At 35.6% G+C, this 26,582-nt stretch overlaps 4 protein-coding genes across 10 annotated transcripts; 2 read left to right on the forward strand and 2 right to left on the reverse strand.

Annotated features, from left to right (window-relative positions):
* The first annotated feature begins 47 nt into the window (after positions 1–47).
* On the forward strand, positions 48–8,147 carry Alpha-cat (catenin alpha). Of its 3 annotated transcripts, none has more exons than XM_070663548.1 (7): positions 48–310; positions 1,006–1,344; positions 1,421–2,153; positions 3,209–3,442; positions 3,579–4,184; positions 4,269–4,946; positions 5,246–8,147. In XM_070663548.1, exons 2-7 carry the CDS (start codon positions 1,028–1,030, stop codon positions 5,408–5,410), a joined length of 2,733 nt encoding a protein of 910 aa, XP_070519649.1. In that variant the 5' UTR covers positions 48–310; positions 1,006–1,027; the 3' UTR covers positions 5,411–8,147. The 3 variants fall into 3 exon arrangements, with proteins under 3 accessions (XP_070519649.1, XP_070519650.1, XP_070519648.1); XM_070663549.1 differs by lacking the exon at positions 48–310 and adding an exon at positions 340–645; XM_070663547.1 differs by lacking the exon at positions 48–310 and having other exon boundaries at positions 655–1,344.
* A 247-nt stretch (positions 8,148–8,394) lies between these two features.
* Positions 8,395–13,857, reverse strand: Paip2 (polyA-binding protein interacting protein 2). Of its 2 annotated transcripts, none has more exons than XM_070663564.1 (4): positions 13,700–13,857; positions 12,839–13,049; positions 12,565–12,756; positions 8,395–12,468 (listed from the first exon to the last, which is right to left on the reverse strand). In XM_070663564.1, the coding sequence occupies exons 2-4, from the start codon at positions 13,013–13,015 to the stop codon at positions 12,361–12,363; spliced, it is 477 nt and encodes a 158-aa protein (XP_070519665.1). In that variant the 5' UTR covers positions 13,016–13,049; positions 13,700–13,857; the 3' UTR covers positions 8,395–12,360. The 2 variants fall into 2 exon arrangements, with proteins under 2 accessions (XP_070519665.1, XP_070519666.1); XM_070663565.1 differs by lacking the exon at positions 13,700–13,857 and adding an exon at positions 13,362–13,505.
* A 115-nt stretch (positions 13,858–13,972) lies between these two features.
* On the forward strand, positions 13,973–16,596 carry Ercc1 (DNA excision repair protein Ercc1). Of its 2 annotated transcripts, none has more exons than XM_070663561.1 (6): positions 13,973–14,113; positions 14,375–14,894; positions 14,998–15,125; positions 15,299–15,493; positions 15,588–15,773; positions 16,014–16,596. In XM_070663561.1, the coding sequence occupies exons 2-6, from the start codon at positions 14,816–14,818 to the stop codon at positions 16,218–16,220; spliced, it is 795 nt and encodes a 264-aa protein (XP_070519662.1). In that variant the 5' UTR covers positions 13,973–14,113; positions 14,375–14,815; the 3' UTR covers positions 16,221–16,596. The 2 variants fall into 2 exon arrangements, with proteins under 2 accessions (XP_070519662.1, XP_070519663.1); XM_070663562.1 differs by lacking the exon at positions 13,973–14,113 and having other exon boundaries at positions 14,286–14,639; positions 14,722–14,894.
* Positions 16,597–16,696: 100 nt separating this feature from the next.
* LOC139106632 (uncharacterized) lies at positions 16,697–26,522 on the reverse strand. 3 transcript variants are annotated; one of them, XM_070663558.1, is made up of 7 exons: positions 26,105–26,516; positions 21,583–21,945; positions 20,188–20,308; positions 19,659–19,837; positions 19,183–19,269; positions 17,368–17,459; positions 16,697–17,114 (listed from the first exon to the last, which is right to left on the reverse strand). In XM_070663558.1, the coding sequence occupies exons 1-6, from the start codon at positions 26,172–26,174 to the stop codon at positions 17,383–17,385; spliced, it is 897 nt and encodes a 298-aa protein (XP_070519659.1). In that variant the 5' UTR covers positions 26,175–26,516; the 3' UTR covers positions 16,697–17,114; positions 17,368–17,382. The 3 variants fall into 3 exon arrangements, with proteins under 3 accessions (XP_070519659.1, XP_070519658.1, XP_070519660.1); XM_070663557.1 differs by having other exon boundaries at positions 16,697–17,459; XM_070663559.1 differs by lacking the exon at positions 19,183–19,269 and having other exon boundaries at positions 16,697–17,459; positions 26,105–26,522.
* Between the last annotated feature and the right edge of the window lie 60 nt (positions 26,523–26,582).

Consider the following 26,582-nt stretch of genomic DNA (forward strand, 5'->3'; position numbering starts at 1 on the left):
CGATCGCGCGTCGGGTCCAACGGAAATAACGACGTCGGCGGGGCCGCTGGCGAGGAGGCCGGAGAGAGGCGAATCCGGCGAATGCCAACGGAGTGATACATCAAGCGCGGGTGACACAGCGCTGGCTCGGGCTTGTCGCGCTGCGTCCCGTTTGGTCCCGTTTCACGTGGCCGATCTCGCGCGAACACGCAGGTTTACTTTGGAGTAAGAACCTTGGAAACTTTTGGCAACTGTCCCCGTTGCCGTATACAGCGACCGCAGCCGCCGAGCGATCCGTTTTCGCTTCCCCGGAGCGTCGTTTTTGATACAGGTAGGCCGATGCTTCGCAACCACCTTTTTTTATCGCAGTACCTTTCCCCTTTCCCCATTTATGCGGAGGCATGCGACGTTCTCGACCGAAATGCTGCTGTCGAAGATAACGGCGAGGTTGTCGGTTAACGGATCCGTGTGCGGAAACGCGTTCTGTAACGTTGAGAGCTTCTGACGAGCTCACGAAGAGCAGCGTGGTATTTAAGCCTGACAGAACACCGCGTGACAGGAATATCTCACTAGCACGCACTCCGATAAGCTTTTTTTGTTTGCAGAGTGATCGATAGACTTACGGTTTCTGTAAAAATCAAGGAAACGTCAAGAACCCCATGGAATGTACGGAATATTGTGATTGAATGCATTTTATTCGATGCTTGTGTCGTTCTTTAATTACTTTTATTTCTATTGTTTGGAGAATGTTAAACGGGAATGCTTCTGTTAATTTAAACAACCGTTAATTGACTTCGTGATTATTTATTTAATTATTTGTATATTAATTTTTTTTTTCCTGTATATTTGATTGATAAAATAATAACGGATCGTGAACTAATTTAAAATAATAAAAAAAAAATTTTTTAATGATTTGAGTTCAGGATTAAAATGAGAGAAAGAGAGTTGATTTATAAGTTTTAAGTATAGAATTGCTTGTTAAATTTGATTGTTTTAAATTACAATGTTTCTTATTTGCACTTTTAGAATAAACACTGATAAAATCATTATGTCTGACCACTTTGGACCAATCACCTTAAAATGGGATCCCAAAAACTTAGAAATACGGACGATGTCTGTAGAAAAGACACTGGAGCCACTCGTGCTCCAGGTCACTACATTGGTGAACACAAAGGGTCCCAGCAAGAAGAAGAAGGGAAAATCAAAGAGAACAAGTGCACTTGTCGGAACTGTAGAGAAGGCAACTGCCAATTTTATTGAGAAGGGTGAAAAGATTGCTTATGAAAATCCAGATATTACGGCGGAAATGCTAAGTGCCGTAGAGGAAGTGAGGAAAACAGGAGCAGCAATGAGCATTGCAGCCAGGTACAATAATTTTTTTAATTTATGATTTAATTGTGTTACGTTGTTTCAGTCTAACGTTATACGTTAAATTATATAGAGAATTTTCTGAGGATCCATGCTCATCTTTAAAACGAGGGAACATGGTGCGTGCTGCAAGGAACTTACTGTCAGCGGTGACACGCTTGCTCATTTTGGCGGACATGGTGGATGTTCATCTGCTTTTAAAATCATTGTACGTCGTAGAGGATGATTTGAAGAAGCTAAAAAATGCTTCTTCGCAAGGGGAATTAATTCAGAATATCAAGGAGTTCGGCAGAAACGCCGCTGAATTAATTCATCAAGCGGCCAAGCGTCAGCACGAGCTGAAAGATCCTCAGCTTAGAGATGATTTAGCGGCCGCCCGGGCTGTCTTGAAGAAGCACTCCACCATGCTGCTCACCGCGTCAAAGGTGTTCGTGCAGCATCCCGATTTGGCGGCGGCCAAGGCAAATCGCGATTACGTACTGAAGCAAGTGTGCGAGGCGGTAAACACGATAAACGACGTTGCTCAAGGAAAAACACCACCCGACAGCCAGCATCCGTACGACGGTCCCGGTGAATTGGCCGCTGCATTGGACGACTTCGACGAAAGAATGGTGATGTCACCGCTCGCTTATAACGAAGTTCGTACGCGACCTAGCCTCGAGGAGAGACTCGAAAGTATCATCAGCGGTGCTGCATTAATGGCAGATTCGTCTTGCACTCGGGATGAACGTAGGGAACGCATTGTTGCTGAATGTAACGCAGTCAGACAGGCCCTTCAAGATCTCTTGAGTGAATACATGAACAACGTAAGTAGCACTGTGATTATAATATAATTATTGAAAAAAATACAACTGAATACAATAGTGTTTATATTACATCGAAAAGAAAAAAATGTAGATATCTATTTGATTTTTAATTAGATTTATATAAATCACAACGGTTTTTTCTAACATTGTTTTTTTTATCTTTAAAAATTTCGTTTTTTTACTCTACATTATACATAGAAAATTCTAGACAGCATACTATGCGATATATTCTTTTTATTACAACAATATTCATTCTATTGATTTCTTTTTATCGGTGATGGCCAGTTACAACGCGCTCGGGGTGGGAGACGGGTAAATATGCGAAGTAATTCTACATTTCCTATGGGTTGTGTTACGCATATATACGTTATCCTAGAACTTACACACACTACCAGTGCATACTTATTATTTAACGACTAGCATTAATTATTGATAGTTATATGCTTACAAATTGTTTTACTTTTTTTTTTAATTCCTTCACTTTTCTATGTAGATATTAAATAACTAATATTATAACTCACGTTGTAGATATGTAAAATAACAAAATATTTAAACGCAATAAACCTTGTAATAGACGGCTCATAGATTAGCATAATTGTAGAAAATACAAGCTATAGAATATAATTATGCACAATTTGTAGCATATAAATATATATAAAACTTGTAAATATATCGCTTTCTGCAATCGTGTTGCTAAAAATCCGAATTTAATATAAATAATATTTTATTCTTGTCTTCATATTATTAACATTACTTTGACAATTTAGTTTACATATCCCTTTTTTTCGTAATTTATACAGTACCTTATTGGAATTAATTTGGAGGTAAAGTAAATTTTCTTAAAAGTAAGAAAAAGTTCTTCGATTAAATATGATTCGAGATATACTACTGAAAAACGGGACCTCTGAATTGGCATCGATTGACTCTCGTTACTACCTCAATTTGCCGGTGGTGAGAGTAGTGGTCGAGCATACGCAATTATCGTACAAGATAATAAAAATTGAGCCGATATTCACTCTCGCGGCATAAATTAATTGATAAATATTTGTTAACAGATGGGTGTTAAGGAACAATCTGAAGGATTAGAGAGAGCGATAGATCATATGTGCAGGAAGACCCGCGATCTTCGCAGACAACTACGTAAAGCCGTAGTGGACCATGTGTCGGATAGTTTCCTCGAAACCAGCGCACCGTTACAGGCCCTGTATGAAGCCGCGGAAAAAGGTTGGGTTAAGGAAGTAGAAGAGTACGCGCTCATTTTTACAGAGCACGCAAATAAATTAGTGGAGGTAAAGAAATGTTATAAATTCTTACATAAATATAATATTTATCTGACTGCATTTATGATCACACGTTACTTGAATCGACGTTGTTTTTCAGAATAATCTCGTGTAACAAGATTAATTGTGCCTTTACTTTGAACAGGTGGCCAATTTGGTATGCAGTATGTCGAATAATGAAGATGGCGTGAAGATGGTACGCTATGCCGCATCGCAGATCGAAAGTTTATGCCCACAGGTGATTAATGCGGCGCGTGTGTGGGCCGCGCGAAACACGGACGTAGCGAAAGACAACATGAAGGTGTTTCGCCAGGCTTGGGAGAATCAAATGCGCGTTTTGACAGAGGCCGTGGACGACATTACTACGATCGATGATTTCCTGGCAGTCTCTGAAAATCATATTCTGGATGATGTTAACAAATGTGTTTTAGCATTGCAAGTGCGTCCCGGTGATGCTGATACTCTCGACCGACATGCGGGCGCGATACTTGGCCGTTCTGCCAGAGTATGCAACGTTGTGCAGGCTGAAATGGATAATTATGAGCCGTGCATCTACACCAAGCGAGTTCTCGAGGCGGTGAAGGTTCTGAGGAAACAGGTGATGCCTAATTTCGAGCAACGTGTAGAAGAAGCTGTAAATGCACTTCGCAGTAATCCAGCGCAGGAAGTGGATGAAAATGATTTTATTGACGCGTCGAGGCTTGTGTACGATGGCGTTCGTGAAATCAGGCGAGCTGTGCTCATGAATAGGGTAAGAGAATTTTATTCTGTATGTCTATCAAAATTTGTTAATTATTTTCTTTCTTATCGTATTTAATTTACTGTCATTTTTCAGGCCGACGAAGACTTGGACCCTGAAGATGTAGAATTGGACGAGCACTATACATTGGAAACGCGCAGCAAGTCCAGTGCTCAGACCGGCGAACACGGCGTGGACGAATATCCAGAGATTAGCGGCATTACAACTGCCCGCGAGGCGATGAGAAAAATGCCGGAGGAAGATAAGCAAAAAATCTTGCAGCAGGTCGAGTATTTCAGAAGCGAGAAGCTCAAGTTTGATAAAGAAGTGGCAAAGTGGGACGATGCCGGCAACGACATCATTGTTCTCGCTAAGCATATGTGCATGATCATGATGGAGATGACGGACTTTACCCGTGGCCGAGGTCCTTTAAAGACAACCATGGACGTTATAAATGCTGCAAAAAAGATTTCCGAAGCAGGCACAAAGTTGGATAAATTAACTAGACAGATCGCCGATCAATGTCCGGAAAGTTCTACGAAGAAGGATCTCCTTGCATACTTGCAACGCATAGCGCTTTATTGCCACCAGATGAATATCACGAGCAAAGTGAAGGCAGATGTGCAGAATATTAGTGGCGAGCTGATCGTTTCTGGCCTAGATAGCGCGACCTCTCTCATACAGGCTGCCAAAAATTTGATGAATGCCGTCGTGCTCACCGTCAAGGCTTCTTATGTCGCATCGACAAAGTATCCACGACAATCCACAGTAACGGTAAGTTTTATTGGCATTAATTCTGCAATAGTTAAATTTTTAATTTATTAATCAATTTGTTCTTTTTTAAAATCACCATTAAACTTTTACATTTACTGTCATTATATTAATACTAACGATAATTTATAAAATTTGAAAACTAATTATCTACCATATTTTTTATTACATTTTTTTGCCTTACATTAATATATGGATTTTTAGTATGTAAGTATGCATTAACATCGTACTCGTACGTAATATCATTAAGAATTTATTAAATATATAATATAATAATGCAAATTTATTATAATTTGATTTAGTCTCCTATCGTCATATGGAAGATGAAAGCCCCGGAGAAAAAACCGCTAGTGCGCCCCGAGAGACCCGAGGAAGTTAGAGCTAAAGTACGTAAAGGTTCGCAAAAGAAAGTACAGAATCCAATACATGCACTCTCAGAATTTCAAAGCCCCACCGAGAGCGTATAAATTCTTTAGATGTAAATAGATAATAACAAGAATAATATATTATCACATCTTTGTGTCGTGTTACATTTATTTGCAATAATGCAAGTTTAAGATTCGCTTTGTTCGAAATAAAAGGACAACATCTAAAGTCATCTGATAAATGCCAAATAGAACACGAGATGTTTGCGTGGATTTTTTATTTAGATATGATCTTTTACCTGAATTAATCTTGATGATTTTTTCGGAGCCCGTGGCTAGACTAGAGGAATTAGCAAATAAATATTGAAAGCAGAAAATATGAAGAAGTTTTAACAGTTTGCAAAATTGAGTCTTACAGCATGTTTTTTTATCTATTCAGAATTCAATTAATTCAGCTATTATTAAGATTCGATATTCGCAGCTGCTCACAATTCTGCGGGTTCTCTTATATCACTAACAGTTTTGTATATTCTGCTAATTTTTCTAGTTAAAACATGGGCTTTAATAGGTTAATCGAACACAGCGGATTACAAATGACAAGGCACAAAGATGTAATGCTGCAGAACATATTATTATAGCATCTCCTCTTTCATGGATTGTGAGGCCAAGATATTTTATTTTCGATGACATTTAAAATGTGATTATCTATTAATCATTATGAAATAAGGCGTGGTTTTACCGATGTATAATCGGTCAGTGCATCAGAATATTCTGACCCCTTCTTTTTTATCGCAAATATATTTTAGTTTTATAAGGAATTCATTAAAGAATTTAATGTTAAAAGCAAGGGGGTGCAGAGGTTGGTCTCGTTATGATTATCGTAAAAGGCTTTAAAGATTAATCTTAATGGCTACAATCACTTACGATTTACGTAGTTCGTCTTTAAGGTGAATGATAACGTTTTGGAAATCCATATTTTATTTACGTATTAATCACTTATGCTGTATTAAGCGTTCAAGTACGTGAGTTATTATTTAATTTTAACTCCAAGAACAATAATCGTAATATAAGCAGATATACATAATCCCGATAAATAATCGACGGAATTTTGAAAAATATTTCAGAGGAAGAGTACGAATTAAAAAAAAAAAAAAAAGGCTGACGCATAAATGTATTTCTCATCTTATAGAGAGACTTAAGAATTATGACTTTATGTTATAGTATAGACTATATTCGTTTATGAATTTACGCTGCATGATCGTCTTTATATTCGGGAATTTTTACTTTATAAAATTCCTAAAGGAAGATGCGCTTCTCAGGCGTTTTGTGGAATATGCGGGAACGACTCGAGAGAATATTAAAATCGATTGTTGCTTCTCTCTGTTCCAGATGTGTCTCAAAATTTTTTTTGAAACACTTACTATTAGAGAATCTCAACTGCGATTTTTTAATTTAATTTCTCGCGTGTTCCATAAAACACCTAAAACGAAGTGTCCTTTCTTGCTGTAAGGGTGATATCTTATCCAAACGGCAAATTGCGAAGCTTCTGAAATACTTCCCTTTTTTTTTTTATTAATTTTTCGAGGATAAAATGTCTTAAAAATTTTTTATATTACTTTACATTGTGTACATTAGTCATTTCTATTATATATATTTACTGAGATTTATTATTAATATTTATTCGAGCAATATGTTTTATGGTTAAAAATTCGTTTTTGTATATAAATTTTTTTTTCCGTGAGAAATCTTTTTTTTTCTTTTTTTTTTCTGTAACACAAAGCTCACAGAGTCGATGAAACTTAATCATGGATTGACACAGTATTGTATCGAAATAAAGAGACTGCAGATTATCAACTATTTAGTATATTAACTTGTATATAAGTACATACGCCTATTGTTTTTTAATTTTTATATAACTGAAACGGGGAAAAAAAATGAGGTATAAAAGGAAAGGTAACATTTCAATTTCCATTTAGTCCATATCGCAACGATAACGACCTTTTACTAACGATTTTACTAATAATCAGATGTGTATCAGAATTGACGTTATGCATTAAGTATTGTATTTCATGTAATATTTGCAATACTAGTAAGATTTCAATTATTAAAAGGCCAAATGAAACCTGGAGCAACGTTGCTTCATATATTAAGTAATAATTCTATATATACATTTCTATTTGTATTCTATACAAATATGTGCGGAATGTTCTTTCGTATTTTGTAATATACGAAGCTCTCAACTAACAGTAAGATATAGATATCGAGCATTGCGATTACATTCGAGTGGTTCCCTATCGTCTATAAATAAAGTTAATAGAGAGACAGCATCGTACACGCAAAAATTGTACGTCGTATATGTCTAAGATGCGATTTATTCGTTGTAATCTTGTTCACTGACAAGTGCAACAACTTGTAAGATTATTTCCTTTTATGCGCACGAATTATACGGTCATTTAATTCTTCAGATAAAATTGTATTGCACCAATTCGTGACGTTCGCGATTGTGAAAGATGCACACGTACAAGATTTATTAACTTCACCGATGTCAACTTATTAGCGTAAGGAATATACAATAATACCGTACTTCCGACTCATCTAGTAGGACGTATTATTTCAGTATTCCGATGCAGACGTATATTCTTATATTATTTAGACACTTTTATGTGAAATCGAATCGTCGATTGCCACACGAAGCGGATGCCAATACATTATGTAGTAAGCCAGCACCGTCGCCTTTTTTATTATAACAAAATAAGTATTACTTATACTGAAGTTACTTTTAAGATTGAGACATTGTAACCAATATGCCAAATATAGGGTGATGCATTTCTCATAATAATGATTTCTTTTTCATTTAGCACGGTACGGTCCGCTGAAAGTTTATTCATGCATGTAAACGATATTCGTACTGCGATGTGGGGATTAGAAAATAACGGAAACGGATTTTTATCTACATTTTAATACATATACCTCTATATTTCTCGCTTTACACGTATACGTTAAATGCTACCAAAAAAAGAAAAAAAAAAGAGAGAAAAAAAAAGATAAGGAGTATAGGCACGAAAAAAAAACCACAAATGCAAAAATTTACTCGAAGTGACGAAATACATTATAAGTTAAAGTAGTGTATATATAAAAGTACTTATCCTGAATTAATACATATTAATTATTTTACAATCCAATCTGCGTTGCATTGCACAAAGTATGATGCGACAAATATGTATCAACGGAGAAAGACAATTGCCATTCTTCCAGAAGTGTGACTTAAACATAAAACTTACATATTTTTTATGTCATTTTGCTTTTGTACTTTTTTTTCTTTTTGATTAACATAATCCTAAAAAGATACGGTTACTTTTTATTATTTTTTTTTTCTTTTTTTCCTTTTCTTTTCGCAAACACGCAAGTGGTCGAACTTTCTTACAACAGACTCGAGTTACAATATTAGTATTAGTTACTGCAGATACACATAATCAGTTATCACGATGATTTTACGATATTGTAGTGACTATCATTTACTGTAGTACTGCTTTCAATATTGTACTGTACGAGAAGATTATAGCTGCACATTTCTTAAGTCTATAAGAATAACCCTAATATGCTTAACGTTACATATAGAGATACCAATATATGCATGTGATTCAAAGGGGGGAGTAGTGTTGCAGTATTCGTCAAAAGTTCGAGACAATGATTGAAAAAGACGTAAGAAGTCCTAAGAAATTATGCGGCGTTTATAAGTATTACAAAAGTCTCAGTTCGCAAGTCCATTGTAACGTGATCTCTAATGTCACGCGTATAACGCATCAAGTCTTGACATCACGTAGGTGAAGTCAAATTTGTACAATGTGAACGATGATGAAGCGCTGAATACACATAATCACACTTATATATATAATATATATATAATTTTTTTTTTTTCACACATAACGGCTGTCTTATTTTACATAATTTGCAAATAAATTTTTTTTTTCTTTTTTATCTTTTTCCTCTGCGGGGTCAGTTTGTCTCGACGGTTCTAAGAGGTGAAGGTTCAAGACGCAAACGATAATCCTACATTAATTTTTTTCTAAATTAATAAAACTGATACAGACCAATAAAAAAAAAAAAAAAACCCAGCGTGTTTATCGATAATAGTACATTGATTATTGTGCAGTATAATATAATATTGCAAAATGATTTTCTCTATATTACACAGAATTTATATTGTAAATTAATAATAGGCAAACGATGGATTACGATTTAGTACGGGTATTAAAGCTGACGTAAAAATGGACGTGAAATCAGTCTCTATTTTACATTCGCATCGATTTGATTTCTTCTTTCCTTTTTGTTTTGTCTTTGAAGTATCGCGAAATTAGCAGTTTACTTGTGTTCCTTTTACAACATGAGATTGCTTCCGAAGTCGTGCGGTCGGTTTCTCACTTAATTTTTATTATGCCGACAATTTGGTTTATAACTGAGCGCGTATTATATAAGCTTAGTATCGAGACATAGGCGAAAAACAAATTTCATGTCAAATATACCGCAAGAGACTAACATACGATGTTTTACACTTGGATAATATTCAGTGAACTCAGTAACGCTGTTCCAATATAATCACAGTATCTACATCTCGTGTTAAAACCAGGTCGTGACTAACGTGCATTTTTATCATACATAAAGTATACAGAATGTCAACACAACAATATATAGATATCTCAATGTATAGGTCTTATTAAAATTCGTACTTATTTGTAATTATTAAAACGAATGGCAGATATCACCACAGGGAGAGGATTTAAGTAAGCACGAATGCGTTATAATCACCAGCAGAATCTTGGATCGCAAAAAGCTTGATTTCAATTTTATATCTAATTAAAACCGTTACTAAAGCAATTCTGGCGATAGGTCTATTTATTATGATTCTCGTGACCAGAGTGGATTTTATAAAAGAGAAATTGTAAATTTGCACCACAAAAATTATATCGCCTAATTAGTAAAGACGGACTTATCGCCAGCACCCCTTTAATAAAATAAAATTCATCATCAGGCAATGCAACTCTCAGAAATCATTTTTTGTTCAGTTTCTAATCTCTTGGACTGAAAAAAAATTGAACTGTCACCCGTGACGAATCCGTCTAAAACAACTGGAAGCTAGCTGCTGCTCGAAATTATTTCTGTACAATTTTTAATCACTTGTATTACAAAGTGATTGACCGATGCCCATGATAAGCTCCAAAATAATGGAAAGATAACAAATACCTCTCGGTTATTCCAGTCCAAGAGGTTAAATTAAAAAAAAAAGAAAAAAAATAGAAAGAGCTAAAAAAAGCAAGTTTTAAAAAGTAAACAGGTACTATCAAACATTCTATAAATATATGTGATATCTACTTTTATAAATACCGAGTATATTTTATATATAGGTATATTATGCTGCCTTAAGAGTCAAATCAACCTTCTTGCCATTCAAGCGGATTTGAAGTACATTCACCATTTACCTTACTTTCGTGTTTCTTTCGACGTGGTTACGTTCTACGATCTATGATTTTCTAAAATTTCGAAATGTCAACTTCGCGGAAGTGACGGTTTAAAAAAAAAAATATATAAAAAAAATAAGTAACCAATGTGTTCCGATTATCAGCGTCACTAGAAAAGAAAAATGAGTCGTAAAAAGAGTCCCTCACAGCCTAAGTAAGACTTTCACTTGAGATCTTAAGTTTTGTTGAATGAGCGCTGACAGGACTCTACGTCTCTCAGGTAAAATGTCCTTACGCAAATTTCTAAACAAGACGGTGCATTTGTACAAATAACATAACGCTTTAATTTTTCCCGGCAATGTATGTGCATGCGATTACGTTTCGTGCCGATTAACCTACTCGAAAGATTCGTTTAAAAAATAACGTGATGTTCTCGAGACTTTTTTTCGATCGTGTTTTACATGATCCGTGCGCAGTACTCGCATAAAGTGTGCCCTGCTAATAATTCTGTAGACATTTCATTATTCTCTACTATAAGTATTACAAAAGGAACTTTTAAGAAAAGTTTTCATTGGACAGAGGGATGTAAGCTGTAAAGCTTTCTCCCAGGCTATAAAAAGTTATCTCGTGTGCATGCGTGAAAGGCTTTACAGCTTGACAAAGAGTTAAATAGGTAAAATGGTTTACATACGCTTCAAGAATGATAAGATCTGATTGAGATATACATATATATGTATATGCATAATATATATATTATATAATATAAAATATATATTTTATATTACGGTTGACGTGTGCGTATATATATATTTTATATTACATATAAATATTATATATAATATAAAAATATATATGATTTTTACACAACGTAATATAAAATATACATTCTATATAAGATATAAACATAATTTACAGAATAATATATGCATATCTATGTTCTTGCTCATATACACATTTCATGAACTTATGAAAGTCCCTCTCTAAACCATTCAGTACACTCCCTCTATTCATCACGACGTTGAACAGCGGGTTCCTTCCGTAGATGTATAATGATATCAATTTATACAAATTATACAAAGGTTGAAAATGCTAAAAATATTTGCCTCTACGAGAAACGGTAGACTTCTCGGTGCAGATGGCAACGGACAAGAGGTACAAATTGCAAACTTGTTTTAACTAGTGATTTATAAACGCGATTGTTCGTGTTTCGGCGACAAAAAAAATCATACAAAAAAAAAGAAAAAGAAAAGAAACATGCAAGTTATCGCATAGCGATATCATGCTCGATGTTCCTTGTCTATAAAAATTTCGGGATACTGCCGTTTCCATTTCGAATCTACCCTAAGTGTAACTGATGCTTCGAACGACGCACAACTATCGCACTCTATCTCTCTCTCTTTTTTTTCTTTTTTTTTTTTTTTTTTTTTTTTTTTACTTTTGTACCTACAGTCACAGTCATTGAATATCTAACACGATGATCCGCTTAACACGACTGTCGGGTTGGAAATAGTAAACTCTAACCATTACGTATAGCCCGATTTCATACGTGACTTAAATGGAGAACGGACAGAAGGAGAAAAGATGCGCAAAAGATTTCTACGATGGCTCTGCGGTGGCTGTAGTCTCTGATGACGTACTTACGGATGGTGCCACAGTCGACTTGCACGCTGGAATAAACTCAGCTGCGTCTGGATTTAGTGTGCTCTAGAAATCCACAATCGATCGTTAACAGCGTGATTTAAACGCTTCACCTTTTGCTAAAAAAAAAAGTACACCTTTTGCTTTAACATTTTTAAATACCTGTTTGGCGAGATCATCTTGCATCCTCAGGCTGCTCAGCTGTTGACAGAGCTCAGCGGCATTGCTGTCAGGAGTGCCGGTAGCTGTGGACCAAGCGGTGGAAGTCATATTCCTCTGATGTTGCCTCTCCTCCTCCAGCATCGCCTCCAAACACTCCTCCATCAGCTCTTCTTCTTCCAGTTGTTGAAGCACCTGAAATGGAAGAAAAGGGCCGCGATTGAAGTAAAGAAAAAAAAATCATTATAAGAAAATCGATTGCGACAAAAAAAAGCACCTGTTTGTCAAACTCTTCCTCATTCTCCATCCATAGATACTCCGAGAAGTCTCCGTCGCCGATTGCTTGCACCTCGGCCTCGGTATCGCTGTTGCTATCAACGTAGGACGTAATGCCCGTCTCCTGCCCATAGTAAGTCCCGTTTCCAGGCCCGTTGTTGGGGATCTTCATTTTCATAGCCAGTGTATTGGACGGCGCGTTCGCTGATTACCTGCAAGTACCCGGTTATCAGTACCCAAAGATAAACGTCGGGACGGCGTTATCGCTGCATATTTTTTATCAAGGAGACAGGACACAACAAACAAGCAAACAGTCTAGATAGAATGTCGGAGCGGGATGTTCCAACAGACGGCGTTTGTAAACACCCTCGGGGCGGCCCTAAACAGTTCCTCCGTCGGGCTCTTCGGCGAGTAAGCGCCCAGGGCGGAAGCGCGGGGGACGTTGTGAGCTGGCGGGCCCCCTCGGCTCGTCGCGCATATGGGAACAGGGGCACCCGACCCCCAAGGACCCGCCGGGGGTTTACCTGGAATTTCGCGGTCGGGCGGTCGAGACAGTTCGGTGTCGCTTCCCGTCTCTTTTTCTATTTCGTGCGCGCGGTTCCCTTTTCTCCCTCGCTAAAGGCGCATAGCGCGAACGTTACGACGGCGAGACTCGTCCCCGTCACTTGACAGATGAGGTCGCGCAAGCGACCATCTTTGCGTATCGTGACTCGTGTATCGTATCGAAATCGGACGGCGTCTCCGTCCTCGCCCCCGCGCCCCTCACCCCGCGCTCTCCGTCTCGCTCGCTCCCTATTGTTTATCGAACGACGGTTGGCCCGGATTGCGCGGTCGGGGTCGGCGGAGCAGGAAGGGTACGTACCTCTCTCGCGGCGATAAAAGCACCCTTGGATCTCCGGCTGGACGTTCTCGTCCACCTGTCCCTCGTCGCACTCGCGGTTGGCAATTTACGCAGTTCCGCCGAAACGCGACGTGTCCGTGCCGTTCAACGCAAATTGGCCGAGGGGTCGCACAGTGCTGCCACCGGCGTTGTTGTCAAAAAGCGGCGGCGGCGGCGGCGGCGGCGACGGCGGCTGCGGGCGAAACTCCGAATTTCTGTCGGCGACCCGCCCGACATCGATCACCCGATTGCGCGCGAATTCACGTCGCGGAGAAATAGCGAAGAAACGCGGACGAGCTGAAAATGGACGAACGCGGTTCACCCACTTTTGAAACGGGTGTGTTATAAATTTGAAGCCAGTTCGGCTTCCGTTTTGAAGTATCAGCCGTATCCGAGGTACTGAAACTTTATTTGAGATATGTATCGATTTTATTTAGCTGAAATTAAATTAAATATTGGGACGTTCTTTATTTTTTATCAGATTATTCTGCTGTAAGTTGGATTAATAAGTATTCTTTTTTTTTTTTTTTTTTTTTTTATTTTTAAGTTTATTTTATATCGGTAATTAGGAAAATGCTTTACTACATTCTCTGCTTTACTTATAGCAGATAATAATTAGAATCTTTCTGGAATCTTTATAAACTTTATATCCCGCAGCCAACCGCTACGTCCGACAATGGATGCGTTCGGCAAACACAACCGCTCAGTGAGCTCTTGCGTTTGGTGGATAGTGATGGGATTCGACCGTCACCAAGTCAAACGTTCTATTTTTCACTGTATAACTCACTTCATTTAATCGACGTTTTGTTTAACTTTAATAAAATTTACTTTACCTTCAAATTATACACGTAACAATACGATAAACCAATGATAAAAGCACACCAAGATCCCTCGATGTGTCCAAACGAAGCCTTCTATTTCTGTGATTATTTTAGGTTATATTGAGAATCAAGAATATTTGTTTTACATTTAAATATTGATCTTACAATTTTGTTAAAACACAGTTATTTGATATTACAAGTAATAGGAACAAAGTTCAATCTAAATATATGCATCGTAGCATAATCGTATTAAAACATTCAGTAAAAGACAAGATTTATGAATAACGTAAAAGAGAGTGTAAGAGATTTGGATGATGCTACTTCATCAAAACAAGCTAATAGTACATCTTTTCAGAGTAAGTTATAATGTAACTCTATTAAATAAACGTTATTTGTAATTATTATTATTATTATGGAATTGTACAATTTAAATCTCTTACAAAGTAGTTTTTTTTTTAGCTGCTTTTAGTAACTTGAAGAAATCTGAGTTTTTCAAGGATATTTCAGCTTCTGAGAAGACAAAAACTGAAATTTCAGTGACATCAAACTCAGGCAGAACCCACACTGTTCTTGTTAGTCCAAAGCAGGTAATATCACTTGCAAAGTTTTTTTTTTTAATATTAAAGTACTAATAAAAGATTAAATTTATAAATTAAATAATTATAATTAATGAATTATATTTATAATATGCTTATCAATAATCTGTAGAACATTTAATAAAATAATAGTGCAGAAAATTACAACAAACCAATGTTTTCAGAAAGGTAATCCATTATTGAAATTTATAAATAATATACCATGGGAGTATTCCAACATTGTGCCAGATTATGTAATGGGAAAAACTACTTGCGCTCTTTTTTTATCAATTCGTTACCACCAATTGAATCCTGATTATATTCACGAAAGGCTGAAATTGCTGGGCAATGCTTACAACTTGAGAGTGCTCTTAGTGCAAGTATGTAACTGTGATATTTTTGTATTATTTTTATAACGTTTTTATATTCATGTTAGAATAGACATAAACATTTTTTCTTATCTTATTTCATTAGATCGACGTTGCTGATCCTCATCATGCTTTGAAACATTTAACAAGAATTTCCATTTTGGCAGATATGACAATAATGTTAGCATGGAGTCCAGAGGATGCAGGAAAAATTATTGAAATGTATAAAGTATATGAAAACAAACCCCCTGATGATATCATGGAGCGCAGTGATACAGCACCCCATCAAAAAGTGATTATATTTTTTAATGAATAAATCAGGTTTTTTTTTGTTTGTAAAAGTAGGTTATTGGCTATATAGTAATAGCTTTATTAAGACTGAACAATACATTAACGATGATTGCTTGGATAGAAAAGTTAAAAATATAATTCTAAAAAGCTGATCTATTCATTTAGATGTATTCTGTGACTAAACGATACATAAATGAATATAATTAATAAAAAAACTATGAATAATAAATTTCTTTTACAGTTAGTTAACGCTTTGACGGCAGTCAAGTCCATCAACAAAACCGATGCAACAACTCTTTTAACAACTTTTGGCACGTTATCTGATATTGTACGAGCACAACCCAATACTTTGGCCTTGTGTCCTGGATTCGGTTTGCATAAAGCTCAAAAGCTTCACAAAGTTTTGCATGAATCTTTTTTACGCTCGTCTAAATCCTCCACAAAATAAATTAAAAATCAGTTTAAAAATGAGAGTTTTGTACATATTATAAGTATTACGCCGGAATGAATTAATAATTACAAGTAAGACTTTAAAATTTACTCATGTTTAACCATCGATCTCTATTATCCGTTCTCGACATTAATAAATGAACCTAAGTGTACGGTTGTTAAGTATTTTATTATTCTGCGGTATTATTATATATTAGTTAATTATATACATACTTACATATATGCACATACGCATTTGGGTACATTAATTTGCCGTTATTTACACAATTTGTAAAAATACAACCTATATAATTACATAATTTTTATATACATACATAAAAATCGATTGTTTTATAATGTTATATACAATAAATTTCCAACTAATTATAATAAAAGTGTTATATGTTCATTCAATTCATTATTTCGTATTTGACAATACAAAATATAAGAAATATATTAAGAAAATTATTAATTTATGTTAGTATTTAAATGTAATATGTGTAGTAATCACGCTTTTATATATACATACATATATTTAGTTTAATCCTTTACTTTCTTTAGAATCTTAAACCTTAGGTATATAAAAGTACCACCAAACAGACAGTCTTACATATTTTTTAAAATTTTACGTATTAAATCCTGTCTATATATGTCGCAATATGGTAACCGCAAATTTTTTTAGGCCATTCATAAATTGTTTATAATAACTATCGTTTTACACAGAAGGTAATTTGGATAAAAAATTATCCTTCAATTTATTTCACTTTATCTTAAATTTATTTTCTCGACTGTATGAACGCGATATAAAAGTCATGTATATACATTTCTGCAGAATATAGTATTTTTGGTATTAATTACTTTATCCGTAAGATGTCAATGAAAAAGCAATGAATTGAACAAAGCCTTTGTGATTCTGCAATTATATTTTTAAATGTATAATCGAATACCCTGTGCTTTTGCAATGTTGTCTTTAAAATCATTACAGAAACAAGCAATTTACGTTTTGCATAAAAGTATATACTGTATTATAAAATGTTTTAAAAACAATTTAAAAAAAAAAAAAAAAAACGAAATAATAAATTGCAATCAGGGTTATTTATTTCTTATTTTTTTTTCCTTAAAATCATGAAGACATCAGTCGAACTTTACAGTCAGTTTAAACTTACCTATTGATTGTTTTATTAATGAAACAGAATGAAAATAGCCAGAAGTATCGGTAACAGGATAAGATTAATCGATGCACGGTCGACGAAATTGCCTGCAAATAGATTAGGATATGTATGTCCAAAAATATTTTCATGTAATAGACTTTTCATGTAATATACCACAAATGACAGATTTTTCAGGTCATGCGGGAATAAAAGTTTCGATATCAAGAGGTCCAAGCTAAAGAACTTTCAATTGAAAAATATTAAAAATTAATTACATTAAAATTTGATTAGATTGTCCAAAAATTGCCGTTCAAGAGAATATGTCGCGCAACGAAGCACACAAAATATTAATTTATTATTTAATATTTGATATTTACATGCTTTTATAATGTTGAAAATATTTCGTAGCGTTGTTTCATTCATCTGCTTTAATTAATCCATTCTGGAGACTGGTAACGTTAGAAGCAGGACAATTATTGTGAAATTAATGTCAGAATGAGACAAGCATGAAATTGTTAAAATTATTATATGACGTCCGTTGCAGATGTGCTTTTAGAATATTTGCAAATTAATGTGGATTGACTAGTGTTAATATATTAACTCTTTATCACAATTTTTAATTTTATTAAAGACATCACTGTCACTGTCACATATTTGATCGTAATATCTTAATATACTCTATCTAGTCAATTAAATATGATTATTGAGAATATTCTGTTTGGTTAGTTCAAAACGTTCTTTCTATTATAAGATTAATGCACTTTCAACATTTTCGTATTAAGATTTTAACGCGAAGTAACCTGAAAAATCTGCTAACTGCACTAACAAATTGTATTAAGTACGAATCTAAGATATTACGAATAAACGTTTTTTTTTTTTTTGTGTGAAAGTTTCACAATGTGTATAGTATATACAACTAAAAGTGTTTTTCGCGTTTAAACATTTTCGTAAAATTAATGGGGCCAATAATTGAGCGCGTTACAACGGCCGCGGGTGAGTTTCATAAATATGCATAACCATAATGAAGGCCACTTGAGCGGAATGCATATGCATTAATGCATAGACATTAGTATATGTATATGGGGGTGTTAATATTGTGAGGATAATTCTCCGCTGAAAGGTATAATACTAATGGGCTTTTGGCCGTTTTGACTTTCATTGGATAATACACGATATCCGATTATTAATATTCACGAATTCGTGAAACAAAAAGGAAGAGCGGCGTTATAATTTATTAAAGCGGCACAGCAAAGAAATAACGAAGAATGCATTCGCCGTTTTATATAGAACAGCTTACTTTGTGTTATCAGACGGAAAGTATTAACGAAGACAATTACCGATTTTCTCATTAAAATTCTCCCAAACAAAAACCGATAGAAACATTTACAATGAAAATACCTCGATCCCAATTGAATAACAAACTGATTACGAATTTTCGAAAAGAGAACGATAATAAAGAAATCTAAAAAGACAAAAGATTTGCTGGGAAATTATATAAAAATAATTTAAAAAAATTATATAAAGATTTTATATGTATGCATATGTATATTATCGATTAATTGCCGATCAATCGATAGCATACATAATTGGGTAATAAGAACTGATATAAATGTGCTTTAATGATAACAAAAAGAGCATGAAATGAATAAACAGGTTCTAATAAAATTTCGAAGGCCCTTGGTAGAAACAAAGAAATAAAATAAAATAAAATAAAATAAAATAAAATAAAATAAATAATGGTGATGGCTTTGTACACATAGCTGGCAATGATTCGACATTTACATACAGACACGATCAGTGAATTTTAAAATCTGAATGGTTTAATCTTACCACCACCATTACCGGGCTTTGAGCTGTCTAGGGCCTGGATATCCATTTTATGCTGCGGTATTGTAATAGATGAAGTAGCAGCTGTTCCTGCACAACATAAAAACCAAGCGAACATTTTTACGCATGCTCTAATATGAATACAGATGTTAATTAGGCGACTCGATAATTAAATGTTTCAGGGGTTCCAACGACTTCGGCGAAGCGACCGGGAAATGTCTCGACTGCTGAAAATGTTCTGTACTTCTGATAGAAGTAAAAAAAAAAAGAAAAAAAAAAGAAAAAAAAAATTATCGCGTCCTAAAAGTTCCCGTATTGTTTTTCCACGACAATGTAATTAGAATAATTGCGTCGCATCGTCGAAGTTGTTGCAATCGTACGAAATGAATCGACGAGTGATATAAGCAACGGGATATAAGCAAGTGTTCGAAGTTAATTAATCTACGTGAACAATATGAAATAAAAGGCAGCAGACTAACCGGAATAGTAAATGGTTTTCCGGGTCAAGCTGTGATTCGTTCTCGGGATGTCAAGATCGCATTTAAGCTCCGCAACTTCCGGTAATTCCTCATCTAGGTAGTCCACTCGTAACAAAACATTGTACAGTCCATCCTCAAGGGTAAATATCGGCTGTGAAGTTTTGTTGTCCGGTACATTTCTGGGGATATCAATTGCGATTCGTGTTATACATTCGTTAGATTAATAATAATTTTTAATAACTTCAAAAGCTGAAATTATTTAAATCAAACGCATTTACCGCCAGATATAGTCGATGAATTTATATAAAGCAATGATATTTCTATTCTAGAAGTATATTGTTAACTATTAATATAATCGTATTATATTTTAAGATAATTTCATCAGAATTCGCCATCCATGTATAATGGGATGTCTCACGCGCTGCATTATTTAATTTAAATAAAATATAAATTTTAGATAGACAGATTATAAGCAGCTGAAAATTTCGCGAGGGTGTAAAAGCTGTTCGGTTCTTCGAGGGATACTCACTTAACTGATATATTAAGAGTCGGTTTGGGATAAAGACCCTCCGCCCTACACGTCGCTTCCAGCCCATCCTTGTTGTCTATACTTTTCTTTCGGTACTCGAAGTCGAACTTTTTCTCTGTCGCTGCAACAAAGATCGCGTGTAAAACACAAGTGCAACATCGCGATGATTAATTTTGCAAAAACCTTCCGAGCTCACATTCGATCGTCATATCTTAAAATATTAATCGCATTAATGTAGAATGATTTTTTTGAAAAAAAAAAAAAAAAGAAAAAGAACTTCTTCCACGGTGCAATATTAATAATAACAATAACGTTTTCTACAAATCTGTCAAGTCTGAATTATGCAGCGCGTTTCTCCCGCAGAACGCGCGGGTGAAAAAAAAAGGGAAGAAAAATAAAAACAATTTCGGTCGTATAATTCTAATTCGAGTTATTGATTGAGTCTACCCAGAATTTTATCGGCTCTGCCGTTATTGAGATCCGATAATCTAATGGTCTCTCAATTTGTCGACGTAAATAAGAGCTACGGGCAACTTCGCCGTGGTGAACTTGGTTCAGCGCGTGAACTTGGTGCGAAACTATCGTGCTTTTTCAATATTGAGGTTTTATAATTTTTTTAAAATAACATTTTATTCGGCATTTATATATTTTTAATATGTTTCCGGAAGCCCGCACGATAGAGGGAACAAATAAAATTGTACAAGCAGTGCTCGGCACGTAATTTTTTCCATCCCACACGATCATGTAACATAATAATAATATTATTATTACAAAAATATGAATAATGATCAAAAAATAGTACATAGGGGAAAAAAGAAACCAAAAAAAAAAACAGGAATTAAACGTACGAGCGAATAAAAGTAAAGTGATCAAAAAAGATATTACTTAGGCAAAGTGAAAGGACGCGGGGTGGTGAAAAGAGCTGCGGGGGTGTTGAAGGAGAATTTAAGGATTGATGGAAAATGTAAAGAAGTGCCATAGAAGTATAGGACGCGGAGGACGCTTCTGTTTAGGACAGAGACGAATGGAGAAGAATTGTCGGTTAGGTCAACGTTCATGATAACCGAGAAGGTTATAAAAGCGATGATCCTGTATGATAACGTTAAAATATAATGACGCTAAAAGTATATTTAACATGATTTTGAATAATGTGAAAATTAAGGGCGATATTATCCTTCATTATTAATAAATTTAATCGCAATTTACTAACGACGTACTTGTCACAAAAAAATATAAAACGTACTAGTCATTATTTTCAAAAAAATTTAATAATTATTATTAATAATTATTTTATTAATAAAATTAGTAAGAATTAAATAAATTGATAAATATAAATTACACGTAATGTCCAAAATAAATGTATTTAAAATACATATTAAAAAAAAAAATACTTACAGTAAATCACCATAAAAGAGTTCGCCGCCCGTTCGTCCGCAAACGTCGATATCACACATTTATAATCACCAGTTAGATCGAATCCTGGCTTATCAAGCTTCATGGCTCGGTACTCGGTAAAAGGATCACCGCTAGCCTTATACGTTAAATCGACGTACTTCGCGGCCGGTTCATCAGCTGAGGGCCTCCTACCGTAGATCCACTGGTAGACCACTTGGGTGTCATTGAAAAACCATTTGACTACCAGCCCGCGGCTCGAAGTGTTTTCCAGAGCGTAGTCACAATCAAGGATCACGTAATCGACATCGCCAACTTTCACGGCGGAGGGGACGTTGATACTTCTGATAATGAGCTGCTGAGATTCTGCAAACGAGACATCGGAAAACGGTTACCCGACTCCGTTTCTTTTTTTTCTTTATCGTCTTGCAAATAAAACAGCGCAAAAAAAAAATACATTTACCGGTATTGGAAAAAAAAAAGAAAAAAAAACAGAGTGAATAATTTTCCATGAAAATGCAAAAAAAAAAATAATATTACGATTTTGTTATTCGTATCTAATTTGCTAGAAAAAACAATGTTACAAAATTGCGTTGGAGTTAAATTAAAATTTTTGCGCAACTCTTTCACCACCGTGTTCGTTGAAGCTTTCACTTGGTTAACAAAAAAGAAATAGGAAAAAAAAAAAAAAACCGCGCATTATCTGTGGAAAGGTTTCCACGGCTCGAATATACTTTTCGTCAGCTCCTCGGATATGGGTCAACGTCTCGTAAGGGCGCAATGACGCCCTACCGCGAGCTGTGCGCTCGTTGGTTCTGTTTCAGATAAGGAAACTGTTGATTCAGACCATTACGAATAAAAAAAAAAAAAAAGAAATCCAAGGAAGTTTCTTTGTACCTTAATAAAAAATAAAACCTAGCATTTCGAGTACAAAATTATCTCACCTAACGAATTCAAGACGCTACGTCGCGACGTATTTGTCGGCCACACGTGAATCTCTCGCGTCCGTTCTAATTTTAAAGGGAGGACAACTAGATGATCTCGCGCGGCTAATGGTGAATCCGGCGCACAGCGCGCGCACATTCTATAAAGTACAACGGATAAGTACAACGCGGCGATATCAAAACGAATCGTCGCTTCTCTATTAGTCCGTGCTAGCTCCGAACCGAGGTACCGAAACTTTCGCCATTAAACATCGCCGTAGTGTTTTCTGGTGATACTTGGACGAGCACTTACAATTCTAATAAAAGCGTCTAAAGCTGTATGACGCGATGTCATCATACTTGAAATATATGACTTCCATGTACCTCGGCGTGGTACCCTACCTCGAATTACTTCCAAACATATCCCCACGCACACGTGGACGTCACAAGTGCAATAAATGTTTGAAGGAAGCATGTCTTTTTTTTTCCCCCCAAGCGTTAAATTTCCAAAGTAAATTATTTGATTGCCGGCAAGATTGAAATGAGATTATTTCTGCGTAATCAGCATATAATTATAATTAATACCGTGCAGTGGCTGTACGATAAATGGCAATAAATGTGACATGAATGTCGTTATTACGGTAATAATACGATAATACGGTTTTGCGTTTCCTGGACAGAGTTTTGCCCGGTCAACACGGAGGGTGGACTGTGTATAACCGTGGGGTAAATCCGACCCCTGATATTACACGTGGACACGTGTATAGAGAAGTGCATACAACATCGGTAACGAGCGAATAGCGAATAAACATTGCGGGTATACAACGAGAGCGCTGTTAAATAATCACGTTAATTGTAGCGGATTCTCTGCTCCCTGTAATGCAACTGCAATAGCCTGCAATAGCCTGCAATAGTACGCCTGTTCTACTCTGTAAACGATATCGACCATGCCACTTAACGAAATTATCCAATTCTCGCATGCGATACCTAATTGATGAACTTATTTCTGAGTTATCTTAAAAATGCACTTTTCAAAAAAGATGATTAACCCCCCTGTCGCGAAGCTGACCACGAGTTTCGTAAAAAAAAAAGGAAAAGAAGAAAGAAAAATAAAGAGCAAAAAAAAAACATTGTTTCTTAACTTTAACATTTTTTGCAGTAATGACGACGAATTTATTATAAATGTTCGCGTTTGTCGAATTGGTCGGCCAGTTAACATTTAATCGCTGGTACAAGTGTACATGATACGAATATCATGCTCGTCAACTTAATTGCACATCCGCGGAATTCTCCTTTTTTTTTTCCTTTTTTTTTTATGATAGCAAGCGATATCTTCATTTGACGGGCAAGCTTTTTGTTTGGCGCCCGCGGAAATTTACGCTTTAAACTTTGACGCGAGACGCGAAAATATATACGCAGCTTTAAATACGCGTGTAAATTTCAGGAGGAAAAGGGAATAAAACGAGTGCTTTATGCGCAGAGTTTTAGAACCAAATAAGTAAGGAAAAACATGACCCAGTTTAAATCGCCTTTGTAGATTGGTTTTAAATGCAGCTTTACAACTTTCCATTTGAAGATTTTGCGACTTGTCAATTCGTCTTCCCCGGTTCAGAGTGCTCGGCAGCGCGTATTTTAATATTTAAGCTATTTATCTTTATGACGATAATTTATATGCACATATAAATATTACAAACTACGTATTTTACTATACGTGTATTAATGAAAAATTATTAATTCAACTCTCTGTATAATTATCACTTGTTCATGCATATTTTTATCGGCATAATTTCTGTTATTCCACATAGGTGTTTTTACAAGTAAGCAAATAAATCGAAATTATTTAACGTTTGAACAAAGTAATTATCAGTTACATTAATTGGCGCGATAACTTCTTTGTTCGCGTTTTGCAAAATAGCGTACAAAGTGCGCATTAATAATCACTCGGCCTATTTACAAAAGGCATTAAATCTATCGCAATTATTTAATTTTGCACGCACTTTCGCTAGTGGGAATATTTATTTTTATTAAAATCCACTCGCTACGCGCGTTTGCGCGTGCTTCCTGAAACTTATCCCTTTACAATTCAATTCTTGTTGCCTTTTATTTTATCCTTCGCGGCGGGCTAATAATTATGCCGTTCGCAATTATACCCTCGCTTCTAATGCCCGTCTTGCAGCGCGTTGAAAACAAAGTGCACTTCATTATGCAATAATATTTGAAGCCGAGCTTGTTAGCGATGTCGCAAAACAAACTCGGCAGGCAATCGGACAAAAGGAAGGCGCGGGAGAGTCGCGGGAAGGTGGAAAATCGCGAATCCCAGGCTAGATAAAGTCGCGACGCTGATAAGAACGAAAATTGGAAGGCAGAAGTAATCCTCTAAATTTAATTCGAACTTTTCAAGTTTCGATTATGAAGGGATTACGGCTGCTGCTAAGTTCAATAAACCTGTATTGCATATGAACCGCTCGGCATTCTAAAAACTTTGGCGTCATCCGTCGGATTAAAATAATGCAAAAAGGCATTATTGATAAAATTCAAAATTTTTAATCTCCTTCTCTCTCTTGCTTTTTTTTTTTTTTTAATTTTTATTATTTCTTTTAGTTACATAGAGTAGAATTATATTAAAAAAAATATTTAAAAAAAGAGGAAAAAAAAAAAGAGTACAAAACTAGAAAACTTATACAACATTACCGCATCGATTTCGACGTTGTACGCAAATCGGGATTGTTATTAAAACAAATCTCGATGTCCCGGAATTGGAATATTGCGAAAAATGTAATTTAAAGAGGATCGTCTGCGATCTATAAATGTGACTTCGCCGCGCGCATACTCCAATTTCGATCTGGTTAGCACGTGCGGCACACGTTGTAGAAAATTTTGAACGCAAAACGGGTCAGCTCTGACGAAAACCGATATTCTATTTTCAAATATGATTGGCTATTAAATAATAAAACATCCACCGAAATAAATTACTTACTTTTTCATGGGAAACACGATGAAAAAATATGTGGAAAAATTATCTTTTGCGGGCCGGCCGTTTACGAAACATATAAATAAATTACATTATAGGTATGCACGCGCGCGCGTGTGTGTGTGTGCGTTCACGAAGAGCATACGTATGATACATAAATGTACAAAACGTACAGAAAACAAAAAAAACAAAAAAAAAAAGAGAAAAAAAGACAGCAAAACATGTGCATGTAAAATACACACACGTGCAATAAGCCATTGCAAAAATTCAAATAATTATTGCCGTATTCAATATAAAATATTAATTGGATTTATTATTAACGAAGAGGCAGTTACACCATAAAGTGCGTAAGCATTATATTAAGCAAGCAAAACTACTGGGGTATAAATAGTGCAGGCATAGGCTTTCAGACATATGTATATAGCACAATTACGAACGAAACGCGAAAAGATCGAGGAATAAATGCATGCAACAAATAAGCTTTTTTTCGCTGGATTAAAGCAAGTAAAGGCTAAATGGCGAAGGACGAGAATTTCACCGGCGACAGAGATATAAATTATTTCAAAAAAAGTATCTGAAATTAACGCAGAACGTGCGAAGTAAGTTACATAAAATTCACGCCGAGACAAACCTGAAATGCATCCGAATATCAGCAATAATGACGCTAACAGCATCCAGCAATATTTCGTGGTCATCATCATCCATTCACAAAAATTAAGTTTACTCCGAAAATAGCACGGGGATCGTTTTCTGTTTTTCCAATGGTCGTTCTTTTACGAAGCGCACGAGTAATTCTTACGGCGTGAGGCTCTTCTTTTTGCAACGGAAAAATATACGGCGAAGATGAAACGGAAACTAGGCAAAGAAGGAAATTGGTGGTGGAGTATATCTCGGAAGGAGTTAATGTACATCAAGGGGATGCGAAGGGGTGACCTCGCATAAGATCGTGCACAAGCAAACTGAACCAGAAGTAACTCCCTCTCTGAGTTTCTATCAAGCTCCCCCACCAGCCGCCTTATACATAGGGTGTCCCGTTATCAGCTCAAAGATAAGCTGTTCGGTGCAGAAGAACAAATCGAAAATAAATGCAAGACTGTTTAAAAAATAAT

This window comes from Cardiocondyla obscurior, linkage group LG11 (assembly GCF_019399895.1).
Source record: "Cardiocondyla obscurior isolate alpha-2009 linkage group LG11, Cobs3.1, whole genome shotgun sequence".
Lineage (NCBI taxonomy): Eukaryota > Metazoa > Arthropoda > Insecta > Hymenoptera > Formicidae > Cardiocondyla > Cardiocondyla obscurior.